At 34.5% G+C, this 20,658-nt stretch overlaps 1 protein-coding gene across 4 annotated transcripts in view; it reads right to left on the bottom strand.

Moving 5' to 3' along the window:
* The window catches only part of SNX7 (sorting nexin 7), a 208,039-nt gene that overhangs the window by 109,849 nt on the left and 77,532 nt on the right, over window positions 1-20,658 (bottom strand). Inside the window, exon 9 of one of the 4 annotated variants that reach the window (XM_045801712.2) lies at window positions 2,689-3,101. The exons of the other annotated variants lie outside the window; for them this stretch is intronic. Coding sequence (XP_045657668.2) covers window positions 3,015-3,101 — 87 coding nt within the window. The 3' untranslated portion in view covers window positions 2,689-3,014. Of the gene's footprint in view, window positions 1-2,688; window positions 3,102-20,658 lie in introns of those variants that run through there. 4 annotated transcript variants of the gene reach the window in all.

Raw genomic sequence — 20,658 nt, 5'->3', positions numbered from 1 at the left:
CAAGCATCCATGAGGATGTGGAGAAATCAGAACCCTCATACACTGCTGGCTGAAATGCAAAATGGTGTAGCCATTTTGGAAAACAATCTGGCAACTCCTTATATGGTTAAATACACTTGTGATATGTAAAGGCCCAAGAGAAATGAAAATACATATTCTCACAAAAATGTATACACCAATTTTATAGCATTATTATTCATAATAATCAAAATTGAAAATAACCTAAATGTCTATCAATGAAAGAATAAATATAATGGATAAACAAAATGTGGCATATCCATACAATGGAATATTTTTGGCCATTTTAAAAAAGAATAAAGTACTGACAAATGTTACACTATTTGTTGAGGACATGTTAAGTGAAATAAGCCAGTTATTAAAGATCCCATTTATAGGATACCACTGATATGAAATAATGAGAATAGGCAAATTTATAGACACAGAAAACAGATTAGTGTTTCCTTAGGCCTGGAGATAGGGGAGGGGGTGGCGGTTAGAAAGTGAGAGCCAAAAGGTACAGGGTTTCTTTTTGAGGTGATGAAAAACTAGAAGCAAAGTAAATAACTATAAACAAGAAAATGTCGGCATAAATTACTACATAGTCACACCATGGTATATTGTAGACCCATTTAAGAAATGTATTAGAGCTATTCTTGACTTTGAACATTTCCACAAGGTATTGTTGAGTGACAAAATGAGAGGCAAAACAGCATGTATAATAGGACTTCATTTTTATAAAACAAATTTTAAAACTGTGTTTGGGAGTGTATGTATGTGTGTGTGTGTATGTTAAGTCTGTACCGAATACTACGAACATGGGAAAATGTAGGGAAGGACACATACTACTTAACAAGAGTTAGCTGTGTGGTATGTATGGGGGCTGGCAGTCACGTGGACAGAAAGGAAGAGAGGAGGATGCAAAACTAAAGAGGAAAAAGAAATGTACTGTATCTAAATATAAAGCATTTTTATGTGATTCCCATTTAAATAATTAATGATCTTATTGGCTACCATTTCTCTGGCAGGTATTCTTTCTCTCCCCAGTTTTACTGAGATATAATTGACACCTAACATTTCTAAGTTAAAGGTGTATAACAATGATTTGATGTATGTATTCACTACAGAATGATCACCACAATAGTTAAGATTCATCACATAAGCAAAGTTACAACTTTTTTCCTTTGTGATGAGAATTTTTTTTTAAGGTTTTATTTATTTATTTGACAGAGAGAGAGACAGCCAGCGAGAGAGGGAACACCAGCAGGGGGAGTGGGAGAGGAAGAAGCAGGCTCCCAGCAGAGCAGGGAGCCCAATGCGGGGCTCGATCTCAGGACCCCAGGATCACGCCCTGAGCCGAAGGCAGACGCTTAACGACTGAGCCACCCAGGCGCCCCGAGAACTTTTAAGATCTATTCCCTTACTAACTTATAAGTTTACAATACGGTATTGTTAACATATAGTCATCATGTTGTAACTAGAAGTTTGTACCTTTCCACCACCCCACCTAACTCCCTCACCCCCAACTTCCATCTGGTAGGTGTTCTAAGTTTACTATATCATTTTAACAACCTGTGAGTTACAGATTATTATCTCTATTATCTCTAGGTAGGGAAAACACAGTTTGGAGTAGTAAAATAGCTTGCAAAACAATATGTTTGGGGCCATCCTAATAAACAGGAAGGATTCTCACCCAAAATTGGTGTTAGATGTCAAGGCTGGTGATGCCATAAACACACTGAGAAGGTATGAAAAGCTTTATTACTTACATAATGAGGCTTTCTGGGGAGATCTGGGCAGGCCTCTCAGGCTGTTCTGAAAATGGTTTGAGAGAGCTGGAGAAGGAGAATGGTTTGGGGTTTTTATGGTGCATCAGGGGATGGGTTCCTGCATGCAGAGAGAGGGTCATATGGTTTGAATTTTGTGTCAATGCCAAAGGAGGGAGCATTTGGGCTTTCTTAGCAGCCTGACCAGATGTGGCAGGAGGGGAAGAGGGAAAGTGTGGTTAAAAGCTACCAGCAGTCTAACATCAAAAAATGGAGTCAGACTCTTTACCACAAATGGTTTAAAAATTATACATGCCAATATTTATGAAAAATGTTTAGCTTACATCTGCATTTGTGTATCTATTGTTTTGATTAAAACAGATGTCTAGGTTGTTTTTTGTGACACTTATTTAAGGCTAATACCCAAATGAAACTTAAGGTCCTGTATGTAATGTAACATCATGACCAAATACCTCAAACTTTAAAGTCTTGAGAAATAGCTCTTTCAAAAAATTAGCAAATGTTAAATAACCAACATATGCAATTTCTAAATATAGCCATTAGATAAATATGAAATCACTTTGTATGGTCAGTATCGCTTGATTACTAGGTTGCACAGGATCACTAACTAGTAACTCAAAGAATAATGTAAATCTGTCATGGTAATTTTTTTCAATTGTGAAAAACAATTTCTTTACTCTTACCAAACCAACCTGTGAACAGTTATCATTAACGTTCAATAAAACTAAATTAATTTTTATATATTTACTTCAAGTTCCCAATGTCAAAGTGAATAGTATTTTAGAGAAAATTGTGACGAAATAAGGTGAAAGCATAGTATGCATGGTAACAGATTGAATTCTTGTCAGAATCTGCTTCAGAGGCTTGAGCTACTAGTACGAAAAGAACACACCACAGCCAGTCATTTCATATTAAACTTTTTATTAAAACTGAGTCTTCATAATATATTTAAAACGACATGTTCCACAAACAAATATTTGGGCAAAAATTTCTATATGTACTTATTGGCACACAAATTTAAAATAAAAACTAAGCTGAATACATACATATATTTACATATATGTATGTATCTCCAAATTCATATCAATTATCTGGAATAGCTGAGTTTCAAGCTGTTGGTTTTCCAGATAGTGTGAAACATTTTTCATCCACTTCATAAAGGACACAGACCATCCAGAAAGAATAACTTTGGTTAATAGATGCTGTCTCCCAAAGATCACACAGAAGTCCTCAATGGGATTCAGGCTTATCTTCAGAGGTTTCTTCCATGTGGAGGTCAGTCTGTGATGCAAGGAAGGATTCCCATGTAGCAAGGCACTGAATAATGGAAATATACCACGAGGAGATCAACAGTAGTTAACTTCCAGAGGTGAAAGGATTAATAAATCCTTATGTATTTGTTTGTAGAGCAATCTGCCCTGCTCCCGTCTCCCACCAGCAGGCCAGAATACTTGCTGTTTTCTACATATTTTAATTTCTAATGACAGATACTATTGCTAAATAAGAGGAAAACATAAAAGGTTTAAAAAATGAGCATGGATTAGTTTGTTAAAATAATCCAGTATTACCTCACTGTCAGGAAAGGAAACCGCTAAATTACGGAGGAAAAGATGGACCATCTGGACCCTAGGAGGTAGGCATTAAGCATCTGGACACAGGAGCGAGGATATAAGCATGCCTCCATCAGATTTGAACCCCACTACAAGTCTGAGTTTGGGCAAGCTGATGAATTTTTATTACAGTTTCTCAAGCTATAAATTAGATTAATGACAGTACTTACCACTAGGACAACTGTAAAAACCAAAGTTCCATAATCTGTATAAATCTCTATGCAGAATGCTTAGCACAAAGTAAGTGCTAAAAAAATTAGAAATTATTATATTATGATGGTCTCTTGGGACTAGGTGGTGAAACTTGGTTATTCATGTGCCACAGGAAATGAAAAAGGATCACAGGAGACTGAAGGTGGTGGGGGTACACCAACAGGAATGTGGCCACCTTCGTGATGTTGCCCAGGGCTGAGCTGCCTACTAGCTTCGTCTCAGCTATCTGTATGAAGTATATCCACAGTATAAATTTAATAGTTTGCACATATTTAGGATTCTTCTAAAACATACTTACTCTAACATATAGTTAGCACTAGCTAAAATTAATTAGAAAAGAAATCATGTTTTTTTTCCAAATGTGGATAGATTGCTATATACAAATACATATATATGTATTTTTTTATATAATACACTCTAAAGTTGGACTGATTAACACTGGTTTACTTGCTGAAACAACTTTCACATCACTTTTTTATCCTCTAATCCTTTTATAGCTTTAATATGTCCATGTCTGACAAGTACTAAGTGACAGACCAGCAATTTCCCAAACACAATACAAACTCAAAATTTTAAACCTCCCAAACTATAAATGTGCTGTGTTCCAAAAAGTATGTATGTATGGACTTACGTATGTGAGTGTGTGTGTGTGTGTGTGTGTGTGTGTGTGTGTACAATATTTTTTCAAACTGAAGATTTAGAATATGGAAAGCATTTTGCCAAATAAGGTTTTTACAAAGGTTATATGCAGTGATTTGATTCTGAGACAGTTTCAAAAGCCTAGGAAATGAATAATAAGGCTAGAAAATTATATATTTGCATGAGAACAGTAGAAAATACTGTTGAAGACTTAATTGCCAAATTTTTAAAAAACTGAGTAAATTACTGGGTAAAATTTGAGTATTTATTTTGTTATACATGTATTTTGAAAGTCAGGCTTGGGATAACACAGGTCTCATAAGAATAATTAAGTCTATCAAGACTTTAAGGGATATTTTGATTTAAAAACTTTAGAGACTGGACGCCAGGTCTAAGCCACGAAGCATAATTTTAGTCACTGTGATGAATCAGTTCTGGGATTTACCTTTACTCTTTGTAAGTTACTAACTCTCTGATTTTCTACTTTGGGTGTACAATAATAATACCTATCTCATTGGGATGAAGAAATAACAAAATAAGATAGGTAAGGCTAAGAAAGGAGAGGGCAGGGAAAAGAGAGAAGGCCAAGTAGCTATGACAGGGATCTTGAGGCAAGAGTGCCTTCTCTGACATGGTACAGAAGAAGAAATAGATGTCTTTATATCTAATTGCTTATACCCATGAAAGGGCATTAAAGATAAACACCTCACATTTGATCTATGTTTCAACTTTTAGACCTTACGTCTTTTGTAACTGTCCAAACTATACATAATTTGGGAGGTGGGGATTGACAGAAAACATCCATTCACTCAACAAATATTTTTGAGTTCTTACTATGTCAGGCACTATGATAGGTTCTGGGGCACAATCCTTGGCCTCATGGAACTTATGATTTAGCAAAGAAACATAAGTAAGCAAATATAAGCAACTTCAGGGTCTATGAAGTTACAGGGTATGATGAAAATAAATAGTAGCGGGATCTAAATCAGACTCGAATGAGTTAACGAATGTTTCCTAGTAGGAGTAAGCCCATAAATCTCTGTGCATGTCTGTGGAAGGGCAATGTAAGGAATAATGTTTGGTACAGTGGTTAAGAACTTGCGCTTAGGACTTCTGTTGCTGGCCAAGATGGTGTAATAAGGACTGGATTTACTCTTCTGCTAAAAAATAAGATATAGATAGATAGATAGATAGATAGATAGATAGATAGATAGATAAAGAAAACATATATGAAATGACATATTTCAAGACCCTGAACATCAGGCAATAAAGGACAGTGATCCCTGAGAGACATGATAAAAACAATCTGAGCTCTATGATTACCCTACTGTTGTGGGCAGAACTGTGTCTCCAAAACTCATTTGTTGAAGCATATTCTGAGATACTTCAAAATTCGCTTGTCAAAAACAGAGGATCATAGGGGAAGAGAGTAAAAATAAAACAAGATGAAACCAGAGAGGGAGATAAACCACAAGAAACCTTTAATAAGAGGAAACAAACAGGGTTGATGGAGGGGAGGGAGGTTGGGGGATGGGGTAACTGGGTGATAGACATTAAGGAGGGCATGTGATATAATGAGCACTGGGCATTATATAAGACTGATGAATCACTGACTTCTACCTCTGAAACCAATAATACATTATATGTTAATTGAATTTAAATTTAAAAAGTAATAAAATAAATACAATAAATACAATAAAAAATTCATTTGTTGAAGTACCATAGAATGTGAAATAATTTGGATATAAGGCCTTTAAAGTGGTGATTCAGTTGAAATGAGGCTGTTAAAACAGGCCCTAACCGAATCTGACTAGTAGTCTTATAAGAGGAAACTGGTTATAGAAAGAGACTATAGGAATGACAGCAGAGAGAAAAGACGATGTGAGGACATAGGGAGAAGGTTAGCATCTGCAAAGTCAAGAAGAAAGGCCTCAGAAGAAACCAAGAAACCAAGCCTGCCAATATCTTGATCTTGGCCATCTAAACTCCAGAACTGTAAGAAAATAATATTTTTTTTTGTTTAAGCCACTTAGTCTGTGGTATTTTGTTATGGCAAACCAATATACCGATTTACTGCCTTAAGAGAATTTCCAGGCCACGGTGGAAGAAGGTGAACTTAGATGTAGTCAGGCAGATTCCCGGAGTTGAAGAGATGTGGAGCTAAGAGTCTATGGAAAACTAATGCAGGAGAGTTCATTGAGCAGAGGACCAGAGAAGAAAGAGTGCAGAAAGAGCACTCTGGAGACTTGTGGTCTCCCCCCTTGGGTTTTCAGTGGAGTCCTGATCAGTACATGCATGTAGAAAACTACCTGAGGCCTGGGAAAAAAGCCACTAGTGAGGATTAGAGTGAACACTGCCCACGTTCTCCCAGGGACTAGAATAGCACAGGATCCCACCAAAGAGATTGGAAGGTCCCACAATTCATGAGATATTCGGTAGGATACAAACAACGATCTTGCCTCAATACTGGGAAATAATTTGCCCTATAATAAAGCTGCTCAAGTATCACCTAATAAATCTTAAAACTAAGACCCCAAAGGATCAAATTGTGTCCAAGCAACTTAGTTAAGTGCTATACGAATACAAAAATATTCAACATGCAACAAAATTCATAATATCTGGCATCTAATTAAAATTACCAGGATAAAAAGAAGCAAGAAAACATAACCCAAAATAAGGAGAAAAATCAGTCAGTTGAAATTTATATGCAATGGAATATTACTCAGCCATAAAAAATAGTGAAATCTTGCCATTTGTAATGGTGTGGATATAGCTAGAGTGTATAATGCTAAATGTAATAAGTCAATCAGAGAAAGACAATTACCATATGATTTCACTCATATGTAGAATTTAAGGAACAAAACAAATGAACACTGCGGTGGGGGGGAGAGGTAAACCAAAAAACAGACTCTTAACTATAGAGAACAAACTGAGGGTTACTGGAGGGGGGAGGTAGGTGGGGGATGGGCTAGATGGGTGATAGGGATTAAGGAGGGCACTTGTCATGAGCACTGGGTGTTGTATGTAAGTGATAAATTACTAAATTCTACACCAGAAACCAATGTTACACTGTGTGTTAACTAAGTAGAATTTAAATAAAAATTTGGAAAAAAAAAAAAAAAAGAAAAAGAAACTGACCCAAAATTGACAAAGAGATTAGATTTAGCAGACAAGGACATTAAACCAGTTATTACACAAGTGTCCTAGATGTTCAAAGAGTTAAGTAGAGGCATGGAATAAATGAAGAACAGACACAAATTACCCTTCCAGAGATGAAAGTTACTATGTGTGAGATGAAAAAACATAATGAATGGAATTAATAATGTATAAGACCAATGCAGAAGAAAAAAATTAGTGAACGTGAAGGCATAGGAATGGAAGTATCTAAAAGAAGACGCACAAAAAAGTTAAAGAGAAAGAAAGGAAAAGAGCATCAGTGAGCCAGAGGACACAGCCTGCAGTAGTATAATACATATGTAATTAGCATCACTGAAAAGGTGGGGTGCACAAAAACTTTTGAAAATATAAAGGCCAACATTTTTCCAAATTTGATGAATTATAAACCCACAAATTCAAGAAACTCAATAAACTCTAAACATAAGAAACATGAGGAAGAATGCCTCAAGCCACTTTATAACCAAACTGCTCAAAATCAGTGATAAAGACAATCTTTAAAGGCAGAGAAAAATGATAATGTTACATACAAAAGAAGGAAAAACAGGGATGAGTATCTCATGCAGATAATGTAAGTCAGAGGACAGCAGAGTAATATTTTTAAGGTACTGAAAGAAAAATATACTAAAAAAGATATAGGATCCTATGCCTAGCAAAAATATCCTTCAAAAACAGGTGGAATAAAGATATTTTCTGACATACAAAAGTTATAGAATTTGTTGCCAACAGACCATACTACAAGAAATGTTTTTAAAAAGAGAAAAATTTCATCAGGCAAAAAGAAAATGAGACCAGATAGAACTATGAATCCATTCAAAGGCATGAAGAACACAGAACATGGCAATGACATGGAAATGTATATATTTTTCGTATTACTTATATTTATTTGATATATAATTGACTACTTAATTATGAATAATAATAGTAACAAGATCTTGTGAGGCTTATAATACATGCACAGATAAAATCTAGGACAAAAAGAGCATAAAGGCCAGGAGAAAGAAAATGAAGAATATGATTACAGGTTCTTAAACGATAGGTGAAGTGGTAATACTACTTGAAGGTAGACAATGATAAGATTAAGCCACAAACAATAAACCTGAAAATAACCACTAAAAATAAAAGGTATATCTAATACACCAACAAAAGATCTAAAATGAAATCTTACCAAATTGTCTATTATCCAAAAGAAGACATAAAGAAGAAAATGGGAGCAAAGAACAGATGGAACAAATAAAAAAAAATAGCAAAATAATAGACTCAAACCTAGTCATATCAATAATCAATTTTAATGTCAATAAGCTAAATACTCCAATAAGACACAGATTGTCCTATTAAATAAAAAACAAGACACACCTATATTCCGCTTATAAGAAGTACACACAAATACATTTAAATTAAAAGGGCAAAATATATATATATATATATATATATATATATATATATATATATATATATATATGCCATGTAACACATGTCAAAAGAAAGCTAGAGTGGCTATATTAGATAAAATAGATTTTAGAACAAAGATTATTATCATAGATAAAGGTTATTTCATAATGATAAAGGCATCAATTTCTCTAAAGGGCATAATTTAAAATATATATATAATGGGAGAGTTTTAAAATACATGAAACAAAACTGATAGAAATATAAGGAGAAAAACAAATCCACAGTTGCAATTGATCTTGATACAGGTCTCTCACAAGAATTGATAGGATATATGGACAGAAAATCAGCAGTGATATAGAAAACTGGAACACCATTATCAATCAAGTTGATTTAATTGATAACTATAGAAAGGAAAATACATGTTTATTCTCGTGCACATATAACATTTACCAAAATAGACCATATTCCAGGCTACAAAAGAAGTCTCAGTAAATTTAAAAAGAGTCAAGTCACATGAAGTCTGTCCCCTGAACATAATGGGATTAAATTAGAAATCAGTAATAGAGAGATATGTGAAAAATCCCCAAATATTTGAAATCTAAACAGGAACCTTACATACATAATAACCCCTGTGTCGAAGAAGAAATCAGAAGGAAATTTAGGAAGTATTTGGAATTAAATGAAAATAAAAACACAACGTATAAAAAATTCTGGGATGTCACTAAAGCAGTACATACAGAGAAATTTATAGCACTAAATGTTTAATAGCAAAGAAGAAAGGTTCACGATGAGTACCAGGTGATGTATGGAAGTGTTGAGTTGTACACCTGAAACTAATATTATACTGTATGTTAACCAACTGGAATACTAAAATAGAAACTAAAAAATAAATAAAAGAAGAAAGGTCTTAAATAAATGATTTCAGGTTCCACCCTAAAAACTAACTGGAATTAAAATAGAAACGAAAAGAAAGAAAGAAAGAAAGAAAGAAAGAAAGAAAGAAAGAAAGAAAGAAAGAAAGAAAGAAAGAAAGAAAGAAAGATCTTAAATAAATTGATTTCCGTTTCCACCCTAAAAACTAATATATAAATAAACAGACAAGTAAAACAAATTAAACCCAAACTAGGGAGAATAAGAAAGAAAGAAAAGAAAAAAAAAGGAAAGAAAAGGGAAAAGAAAAGAAAGGAAGGAAGGAAAGAAGGAAGGAAGGAAGGGAGAAACGGAAAAGATCAGAGTGTGAATTAATGAAAGAGAAAAGAGAAAAAAATATAGAAAAATCAATCAAACCAAATGTTGGCTCTTAGAGAAGATTAATAAAAGTGATAATTACTAACCAGACCTAAAGAACAGAGATGACACAAATTTCCAGCTATTAGGAATGAGAAAGGTGACATCACTCCAGATTCTACTAAAGGAAATAAAGGAATATTACGCAAACTTTATACCTATACACTGACAACTTAAATGAAATGAACCAGTTCCTTTAAAGACACAAACTACACAAACTCACTCCAGAAGAAATAGATAACCCAATGAATTTGAATTTGTCATCAAATATCTTCTCACAAAGAAAACTCTAGGCCCAATGGCCATCACTGGTGAATTTTATCAAACATTTAAGGAAGAAATCATATTAATTCTACACAAACTCTACCAGAAAATTGAAGACATAGGAATGCTTTCCGATTTACCAAAACCAAAGACAGTGTAAGAGAAGAAAACTACAAGCCAATATCTCTCATAAACACAGATACAAAAATTCTAAACAAAATTTTGGCAAATCCAGCAATCTATAGAAAGAATTACACATCACGACCAAAAGGGGTTTATCCCAGAACTGTAGGACTGGATTAACATTCAAATATTGATCAATGTAATTAACTGTATTAAATGTAATAGCATCTCAACAGACACAGAAAAGGCATTTGTCAAATTATAATGTCCATTTCTGATTCTAAAAAACCTTCAGCAAATTAGGAATAGAGGAGAATTTCCACAACCTGAGGAAGAACACCTACAAAAACCCTAAAGTTAACATCATAGGCAGACATGCATTAAGTATTAGCCGTCATTAGTATTTTATTTCTTTTCAATGCCGAGGGAAAAAAGAAAGTAAAACTCAGCTTTACATGTACTCAAAAATCTCCTACACCAAAATTTAAGTATAAACAAAGCAGGAAATAGAAAAATACCAAAATACAAATCACTTTAAATCTCTAGCTACAATATCTACAAAACAAGGAAAGTTATTAACTGGGACCGATGGCCCAATAGACAGCAGACCCTACTTTGCATCTGGGAAGAGCCCCTTTCCCTTGTGAACCTCATTTCTACTAGAGCCCTCTGGCCTCCTCTGCAAATCCATACACAATTCTACTACTTGGTAACCCTGCAGGGCAGCCCGAAGCAATTACTGCTTTCAGGAGATATCACATCTTTTTGAGAACTCTGCCAAGCTATCATTTGAATAAACTTCTGAAGTCCTCAAGGTAAAACTCAAAATGCAATTCTGAGCAGTCTGCTCTATTTAGAATTCCTGTCAAATAAGTGATCCAAATTACACCAAAGACGGCATTAATTCTCCCGTGAAGAAGCTTCTATTGTCATATTCTGCTTCAACTATCCTAGTTTAATAAATGTCTAAGGAAGATATTCAGTAGGCATCCACACTGATTAGTGTTGCGAATTAACATTTTCATTTCTCAACTAAGTCTTAAATGGGACAGTGAAACTTAGTAAAAAAGACAAATTAGCTATGGAACTATCTCCTTATCATGTACCACACCACAGGAAGAAAAACAATTTATGTATTTTGAAATATGAGTTATAGAACATTACCACAGAAAAACAACAGAAATAACATGACACTTGCAATACATATCAATATGAAGACTTGCTCAGGCATTGTAATGGTTGCTTTATTATGTATTACCTGCATATTACCACCTTACGATGACTGTGAACATATCTTATTTCACAGATGGGAAAGTTGAGGCACAAATGGTTAAGTACATCTGTGATATTACAAGTCTGGCAAGTAGTACAGCCAGTATTTATTCATCAACAAATGGAAAGTAACTAATCTCTTGAATGACCACCAGGATACACTCAATAAGTCACTGGGCCATCAGGATGAGATACCTTTCTTTTACCTAGTGGGAAAAGGGCAATTCTGGAAGGAGAGGTGGGTAAGAAAATGCATGACTGCAGGCGGCATTAAGCCAAAAAAATTTTAGGAAAGTGTATATATGCTGGTTGAATGTGCAGAAATTGATTCCCTACATACCTCTTAGAAATTCTTTACGTATTTCCAGGAGCACACACACCCTTTGAAGAGGACCTAGTTCATACATGCCAGGCATACATTAAGTACTCAGTAAATGCAGATGATGATAGAGAAGGAATGTATTGAACTACGCATACGCGGGTCGTTACAAAAACTGCAGTTTTCAATCTGAAAATTAACTGACATGGTAGCTCCTGATGTTACCAGAACTCTTTTGGAATTTTGATAGATTTTTTCTAAATAAATATGTCAACTGTCTCCTCCTGCCAATAGTTAATATTACCCTGTTACCTGATATTTGCACATTTATCCAATTAAAGTACATAAATCTATTTTAAGATAATAAGAGATAATCCCTAAAACTTTTTAAAAAATCTTTTTTCTCTTTTAAGTATAAGAAACCAAGTAAAGACTCAAGAAATGGATTGCTTGTACCACGTAGTTAAGCAATTTAGTTCAGTATCTACTGTGTCCAGGACTGTGATAATTGGAGGAGATAAACAGTCATTGAAACAACAGCAACACAATCTCAAAACCTAGTGTGAGACTTGCTTATAATTATAAATCATGTTTTTTTAAAAGAGATTTCTGTTATTTGGCTTCTCGTTGCTTTCTCTCAAGGAATTGATTTTTTCCACTTTTAAAGCATTACAATTAGTGAAGCAAGCGAATACCTCTCAAAATTAGAGTAACAATCGAAAATACCCAGCATCACTGTCGGCCTGACCTTTAGCAGTACCCAGCAGCTCAGTCTAGTTTTAGATTCTCGTATTATCGTCAGAGAATCGACAATAGGAATTCCACTGTGAGCTGAAGAGTGTGTCATAATCTTCCACACAGATCATTTTACTTGATACAACAATACTTGGACAAAATCAAGGAACTGCACCTTATAGTTAAGAAAACTGTGCCTCTAGATTTCAGTACTTCTTCCCACGGCCTCTTGCGCCTCACTGCAGTAAAAACCAGCCAGTCAATCCTCTGTGCACGCTACTGGGCAGCATGTTGGGTGACCAAAAAGTAAATTTATCACAAATCCTCATTAATTGAGAATCCAGGGCACGTTTTCTCCAGGTGGCCCCAGTTTGTAGCCAAAGGCCAAAAACGATAGCTTCTCTTTGAAGGGCAGGACTGGAAAACAAGGCTGTACAGTTAGGAAGGTGAGCCAGGGCCGAGGGGAGACAGAGCCAACAGGTAAACAAAAGCCCTTTTGTTCCTATACATGTGCTGAAAAACTTCTCAAACACACGGACAGAATATCTAGAAAATAAGTTTTAATTCCAAACCTAGTTTTGAAGGAAATCTGTTGCTACTTCGGCAAAGGTGGTGATGAGAATTCGCCATTAGAAAAGATACATTCTCTTTATCAGTTCTCATCAGCGTGTAGTAATCCTACAAGCAGATGTGACCAAGTTTCCCAGAGAATGAGTGATGACAAAAATGGTGTTTCTACAGATACAATGTAGCTTCCGATGAAAGCTTGCATATTCAAGAATCAGTATTTTCTCAAGCTGGTGGGGTAGGAAGGGGTTCTGTCCTACAGTGTGACTGCAAGCAAATCTCTTCACTGCTCTGGGCTTTACTCATTCATAAAATAAGGGTTTTGGACTGTACATGTCCATTAAATGTGAGCCTAGAACTGAAAGTGAATGCTTCCAGGGGCTAACTGTAGCCAACAAGAAGTTGGGAAATGAGATCGCACACAATTTAGAAGTCTGTCTTGCTCTCCTTGGCTTGACACAGTGTGGAAATGCATCAAACATAAAATTTTACCTCTTTCCTCAGGATTTGATATTTGCAAGATAATTATCATTATAAATAGTTTCCAAAGAGATGATTCATAAACTGAGAAATATTTTCAATTACTACTATTGTTGCTCTATTGGTACTCTACATTTATTGAAACCTTATTAGGTGCTAGGCACTAAGCTAAGGACATCACATGTATTTTTATCTATCTATCTATCTATCATCTATCATCAGCCTTGTAACTTATTTCTTATATTGGCAATTTCAGCCTCAAGTAGAGTAAGTTATGGCTTAAGGAATAGCTGCATGAGATTCCTAGAAGGATGTTTATGAGTATAAAAGCTACAAAATAATTTATTTTTACTGACTTACAGGGAATACTGAATTTTGCTTCTAGGAATTTTCTTTCATCTTTCCTTGTTCCATTCCATACATGCATACACACATACATACAGACATATTTTAATACCCAAACAAATCTGTGATGGAGATACTATTATTTTCAGCACTTTATAGAGAAGGATGGATACTGAGGCTCACTCAAATACAGTCTTCGAGGTCTCTCAGCTCAAAGTTACAAGTTGTGTCTATCCGGAGCCATGCTCTTGGCCAACATGCCATGTCAACATAAAGTTTAACGTCTCCATTGGTAATGCTACCTCCCGGTTTGTGGAACAGCTAATAGAAAATTTAGTTTCATCCCCATTATCGCATAAGTCAAAATAATAAAATGTTATTTATATTTATATATCTCTATGATAATAGATAAAATAACTATAAATTTGCCTAAAACAATAACAATGAAACCTATCATTATGAAATATGATAAAAGCCAAAGTTTACCATATATTTTTTAAACCAGAAGTCTCTACATTAAGCCAAAAGTTGTTGAGCTTCTAGTTTTTTCCTCCTAATCTAAAAATATCTTTTAGACAGTACTATGATAACTGCATGTTTTTTAATAAATTAAAGATGAAAAATATGACTGAGTGTCCTCTAAGTATTTTAATGCTGTCTCAAATGATCTTGGGTGCAAATGACATCACCTACATTTGAGGAAACACTGAAGCTCAAATATGTAAACATCTCTGTACTAGGCCAATTTTGCTGCAAAATAAATCATTATAAAAATTGTAGATCATGCCTAAAATGACGGTAATGGGATGTGTAACATTTCAGTAGTTGCTTTTTACCACCTGAACCTAAGATTCAGAACACTATTGAATACTTACAGGAACTGCATATTTTAAATTGTGAATGTAATCAGTCCAGAAAGAAATTAGAGATGATGTTGCTAGAGGAAAGCAACTTCTATTATTTTGTAATAGCTCGAAGTGGCTCATTACATTTCATTTTTGGAAAAGTCTAAATTCAGCTTCTAAGAATCATCAGCCAATTTATAATTTTAGAACTATCAACAACTTTAAAATAACAGAATTTGCATATTTTTCTAAAAATTACTTTTACATATCTCTCAAGAATATAAGTGATAAGCTTGATTTATAAATCCTGAAAATACTTAAAAGACTAACAGAGTTAATGCAAAAGGACTCATTAGCTACAAACGCCATCTTGTGGTCCACGTTTTTATTACTTTGTCTTATTAGTCTGGATCTCTGACTCAAGATCTGAAGAACGAACGAACCCTGGATATAATTTATTCCCTTTCCCTCATTTTTACACATGGGAAAATTGGAGCTCCAAAAGGTCTAATACATTGGAAATCTTTAGAGGAAGAATTATTACAAGAGCCAAAATTTGAATTCAAATCTTTTCAACTCATACTTTTTCTATTCTTTATCTTCATTGTTTTCGACCAATAAAATGCATGGTGTCCAGTTTACTTCCAGACACTTCAAACACCAAGCTTATCTGCGTTTGTTTAACCATACCTTGAAAATACAGCAAACTATAAAGAAGAGCACCTGTGAACTACTGAAAAATTATCAAGGCACAGCTATGATGTTTCAGTGCATTATTTTAAAGCATTCCACACATGTGTTCTAATTTTATTCTGCTAAAGATTTATGAGGGCAGTGTGTGGAGAGGGGTGGAGAGGGGGAGGATCATCAATACCTCTACTGACAGATTAGAGCAATGGGTTTAGAGAAGATATGATTAAGACTTTACAATTAGTTACTGGCAAGCATCCTGATACTCAACTTTAATTTTTTTTCATTAGTCAAACCACCTTTTTTCTCCAAGACGTTATATCATGCAGTGTGTACATGTGCATGTGTGTGTCTTAAATCCCTTCCTTTTCTTTATGGGAATTACACAGTTATTGGTCTGTAGAATATAGTCTATCACTTACAAAGCACAATAAGATGGAAGTCCTTGATTCAGAAACTAGAAACTTTTATAAATTATAAATATGTAATCTTGTATTCAAACACGTGATTAGCTTAACAACAGAAAAACTCGTCTAATCCAAAGGACGGGAAAGAGGTACAGATGGTCTATGCTCTAGCATAACTGTCCATTTCCCACCTCAACTTAACTTCATTTGTACAGATAATTGAGAATTAATATCACAGAATATAAGAGATTAATGAGAATATTTTTAAGAGATTTTTTTTAAGAAAGCAGAAACCAGAAAACCACAAAAATCTTCAAGACTTATACACACATAATAAAAGATGTCCATGGTTATGCGAAAACATGAACTGTAGCTATGGGTTTTGAATGTACATTTCAGACAGAAATTCTCACTTAATAAAATAACAGGGTACAGCCGACCCTTGAACGACAGGTTTGAATATGTGAGTTTACCTATCTGCAGATTTTTTACAGGACAGTATTGTAAATGTATTTTCTCTCCCTTATGATTTTCTTAATAACATTTTCTTTTCTTCAGCTTACTTTAGTGTAAGAATACAGCATATAATATATATAACTTACACAATATGTGTTAATTGACTATTTTACTGGTAAGGCTTCTGGTCAACAGTAGGCTCTTAGCAATTAAGTTTTTGGGGAGTCAGAAGTCGTACACAGACTTTCGGTTGCCCGAGGGATTGGCGCCCCTAACCTCCGCATTGTTCAAGGATCAACTTTAGTTAATTACTTACTTTAGAATTCTAAAAATGACAATTTATTTTAAGGTTTCCTTAGAAGTAAATAAAAATCACGGCCTGTTGCATTTAAACTTAATTCTATAATTGACTGTGTTTTATATACTTTATATAACACTTGAATATTAAATAGATTATAAACTTCTAAATGAGAAAGGACACTATGTTAAGCATAAGAGATGAGCAGACTCTTAGAAAAGAGATGGAACTTCGGAGCAGTGCTTCTCAAACTATTGATGGTGAAGAACACAAATTTCTTTCAATCTCCAAGGACCATTAAGTGATCCTACTGAGCGTGACCAGTCTGCAGTGCATGCCCCATGAATCACCACAACAGCCTAACAATACCGACCAATACTTAATCAACATAACAAGTCTACCAATTATCTACATGGATGTCATGGCGACATCTAATTGCTCTAGAAGATTTTAATTGATTACTTTCAACTTCTGATTTATCTTGTTATGAATCTGTAATAAACAACTTATGGACTGGGCGTCAGTCCATACTTCAAGTAGCATGACTTTAGAGATCAACATAATTACCCAAGGTTTCCCAAATTGTGTTCCACGACATGTTAATTCTGCAAGAAGAAATGCTGATCTAGTCAAGGAAATTATATCCTCAGATTCACAAACCATGTGAGCCCATAAACTAGGCTAAGAACTTCTTTAGAAAATAAACCTGTTTAACTTTATTTAATTCAAACTTCTTTGACTACAGAAATTTTTCTTTCAAAAGTTATCACTCATTAACATTACAAAACACTAATTTTCTATAAAATGCATTGAGAGACGCTAGCATTGACAGAATTACTGATTTATATTATTCAACAATTGCTTAAAAATTCCCAATGGCAAGGAATTTATTTCTTTACAATGCAATTTAATATAATTTAGAAAATTATAATGCATAGGAAATAGTTTTGTGTGTGTGAGTTCAAGTTAGACAATTTCCAAAAGTTGGTTTTAGATATATTATCTGAAGCAATGATAAAACATGTTATCCTTCTTCCATGACTGCCCTCCAAATACCTTTCTTCTTTTCTAATTTTCTGAATTAAGATGCATTTCTAAGACCATTATCATCATAACCTTATTCTGATTACATCTTAGTTTGTCAATGTTACTTTCAAAATGCATCATTAGGACTGAATTCAGCATTTTGAATAGCTAGTGAGGGATGTAGATAATTACTTTGCTCTATTTTTTTTTTTTTTGTCAGAAGTATCTTCTAGCATAACAAGACCTTAATACGGCTCTCATAAAACTTAAATTTGGAAAAGAGCAAATTTCAATGCGGTCACCAAGATAAAGACCTAGTGAATTAAAGAGCTGACCTCCACAAAGTATACTATCATTTCACATGCTGAAGACAATTTTACTGCAAAATAATTTTGGCTTGAGTATAAAGACTCCTTTGGAAAAAAAAAACTAGTTAGAGGTAGATTTACGACTTGGAATATGAAAGCAGGACCCTGTCATCAATGTAGAGGATAATATTTACTTTCTTATTTGCAAGAGTAGGGGAACATTCACCTGTATCATCAAAAACCTGTATCAATTTATTGAGGTATAAATTCAAAACGGAGCAGTCTTTTAAGCCAAGTAGAATTGAAATTTACTCTACGAGCTCACAGTTACCTAAACTTCAGACGGTTTTAAAATAAAGATTCTAATGAGCATTAAAGGTTTCACATCTGTTAGTTCCCTAAGTCTTTTCTAAAGAATATTTGTTTATTCCATCAATCGCTTCTGTGAGTAAATAAATCTGAGACATTAAACAAAGGTGAACAGGTTTTTTTTTCCTAAAGAGTTTCTTGGAAATGTGAATGTGCTAATTGCCAACCTTGTCCAATAAAATGAAAACAGCATAACCTAGATGGAAGGCACTTGGCTATTCAACTGTCATAACCAATGATAGCCAAAGTAAAATCAATGGAACTAAATGACAGTTGATCAACTGTGCCCCCAAATATACAACAGTTAAGAGATGAAAGAACTATACACAGGGACTTCCTCTGATATTTGCAATAGTCAATTTTAAAAAGTTATTTATAAACTGTCTTTAATGTAGTTTTCCCTCAGCTCAGAATCTCACCTCTTCACTTATCTAAGAATCCTGGTATAATCTATCAAACTGAGAAGGCAGCTTCCTGGCCTCTGTGGTAGCTAATCTCCAAAGATGCCCCTCGCCGCAAACAACTGATAATAGAGAACTATAATAGCCTTCCACGAACATTCTAAGGTTTTCACTGATGATTTTATTTCTGTAATCAATGGTGAAGCCTCTCATCAAACTGTAAGAATATAAAGTTTTAAAATCTTAGGATAACACAGTTACTCATCTCTGTTTTCCCTGCTCTGATCATTATTACTGTGTACCTTTAGATTCTATTTAAAACAGGAACTGATTGTTCACCAAAAAAAATGATTTCCATGGCATAGATAGTAAAAAGAAAGATAAGACGAATCATTAAATAATCAGTAGTGTTGGTCTCTATACTAAAAATGCAAAGGGAAAATTCCTAGGTATTCAGTGGATAACCATTTAATGGCGGTAAAATGAAAACTTGGTGTTTTCTTTTTGATGAAGATGACCATCCCTAAATAAACTGAATGGTCCATAGAAAAGTGGTGTGATGCAGCCTGAATTTGCTAATCCAGACATTCAGGCCCCCAGTGAGTGACTTCCAGTGAGTAAGAAAGTAGATAACATGGACACAAGAACGTAATGGATTGAAAATTTTAACTGGTATAAAAATGGTTAGGCTGATTAGAAATCTAAGCATCTTAGTCTCTCAAGATGGGTGTGTTTGCTTTCCAGAAAATCTAGCCTACATACAATGGGAATCTGTTCAATCCTGGGGTCTATATAATGTAGTTCTAAAACATTCTTCAAAGAGTTTCAAAGATATACACTCTTCTGAAGGACTGTTTTAGCACCATCAAGAATCTGTCTTCTTGGCTCCTAGGGATCAGGTTAGGTACCAGCTTTAGTAAATGGTATGAGGCATTAACATATTTTTTTAAAAAATCCCCTCACGTGATTAGAAAATTCCTGTCCAAGATAACTGAATTATTCCCAGCTGTAGCCAACTTCTTTGTTCTATGACTACGGAGTTGAGACACATTAACTTTGAAGAAAGTATCTGTTTACTTGGTTTCATCCTAAGAGACTGTCAATATAAAAAATAATTTAAATGGTTCAATATAGACCACTTATTATGCCTCTGTCCCAACATGTCAAAGGAAAGCTCAAAAACTACCTGTCACTCCTTGGGGTCAAAATTATATTAAATAACTCTCTCTGGGTAGATCTTCTTGTACTCCTATGCTTCTCTCTCTGAGAAAGGCTACTCACAAAGACTTGAGCAGTTATTATGTGATTGTATATGGTATATACCAGAAATGACAGAGGTTAACTATTTTAGAAACAGGTGTCATTGTTCCAGTATTTCCCAAAACTTTCTCTGAAACTAATTTTAGTATTTACCTAGGAAAGAAAAGCAGTCTGCATTTCTCCTGGGTAAGCAGAAGTCTGTTGATCCTCAGAATTAAGGGCTACAACTAAGGCTTTGCAGGCGCTGCTTTTGGGCTGGTAAAGGAAGGGCTTCTGCATTGCTCACTGGCAAAGTGAATACACCCAGACTTCTCTTTTTGTGGAAATGGATGGCTGTTGTTTTATTATCTCTTCAAATATACTGGATTTTAGTTATCTTTTATTTCTATTTGTC

This window comes from Ursus americanus, chromosome 12 (genome assembly GCF_024610735.1).
Source record: "Ursus americanus isolate L20-20 chromosome 12, mUrsAme1.1.p, whole genome shotgun sequence".
Taxonomy (NCBI): Eukaryota; Metazoa; Chordata; class Mammalia; order Carnivora; family Ursidae; genus Ursus; species Ursus americanus.
This window is presented reverse-complemented; position numbering and strand designations above follow the sequence as displayed.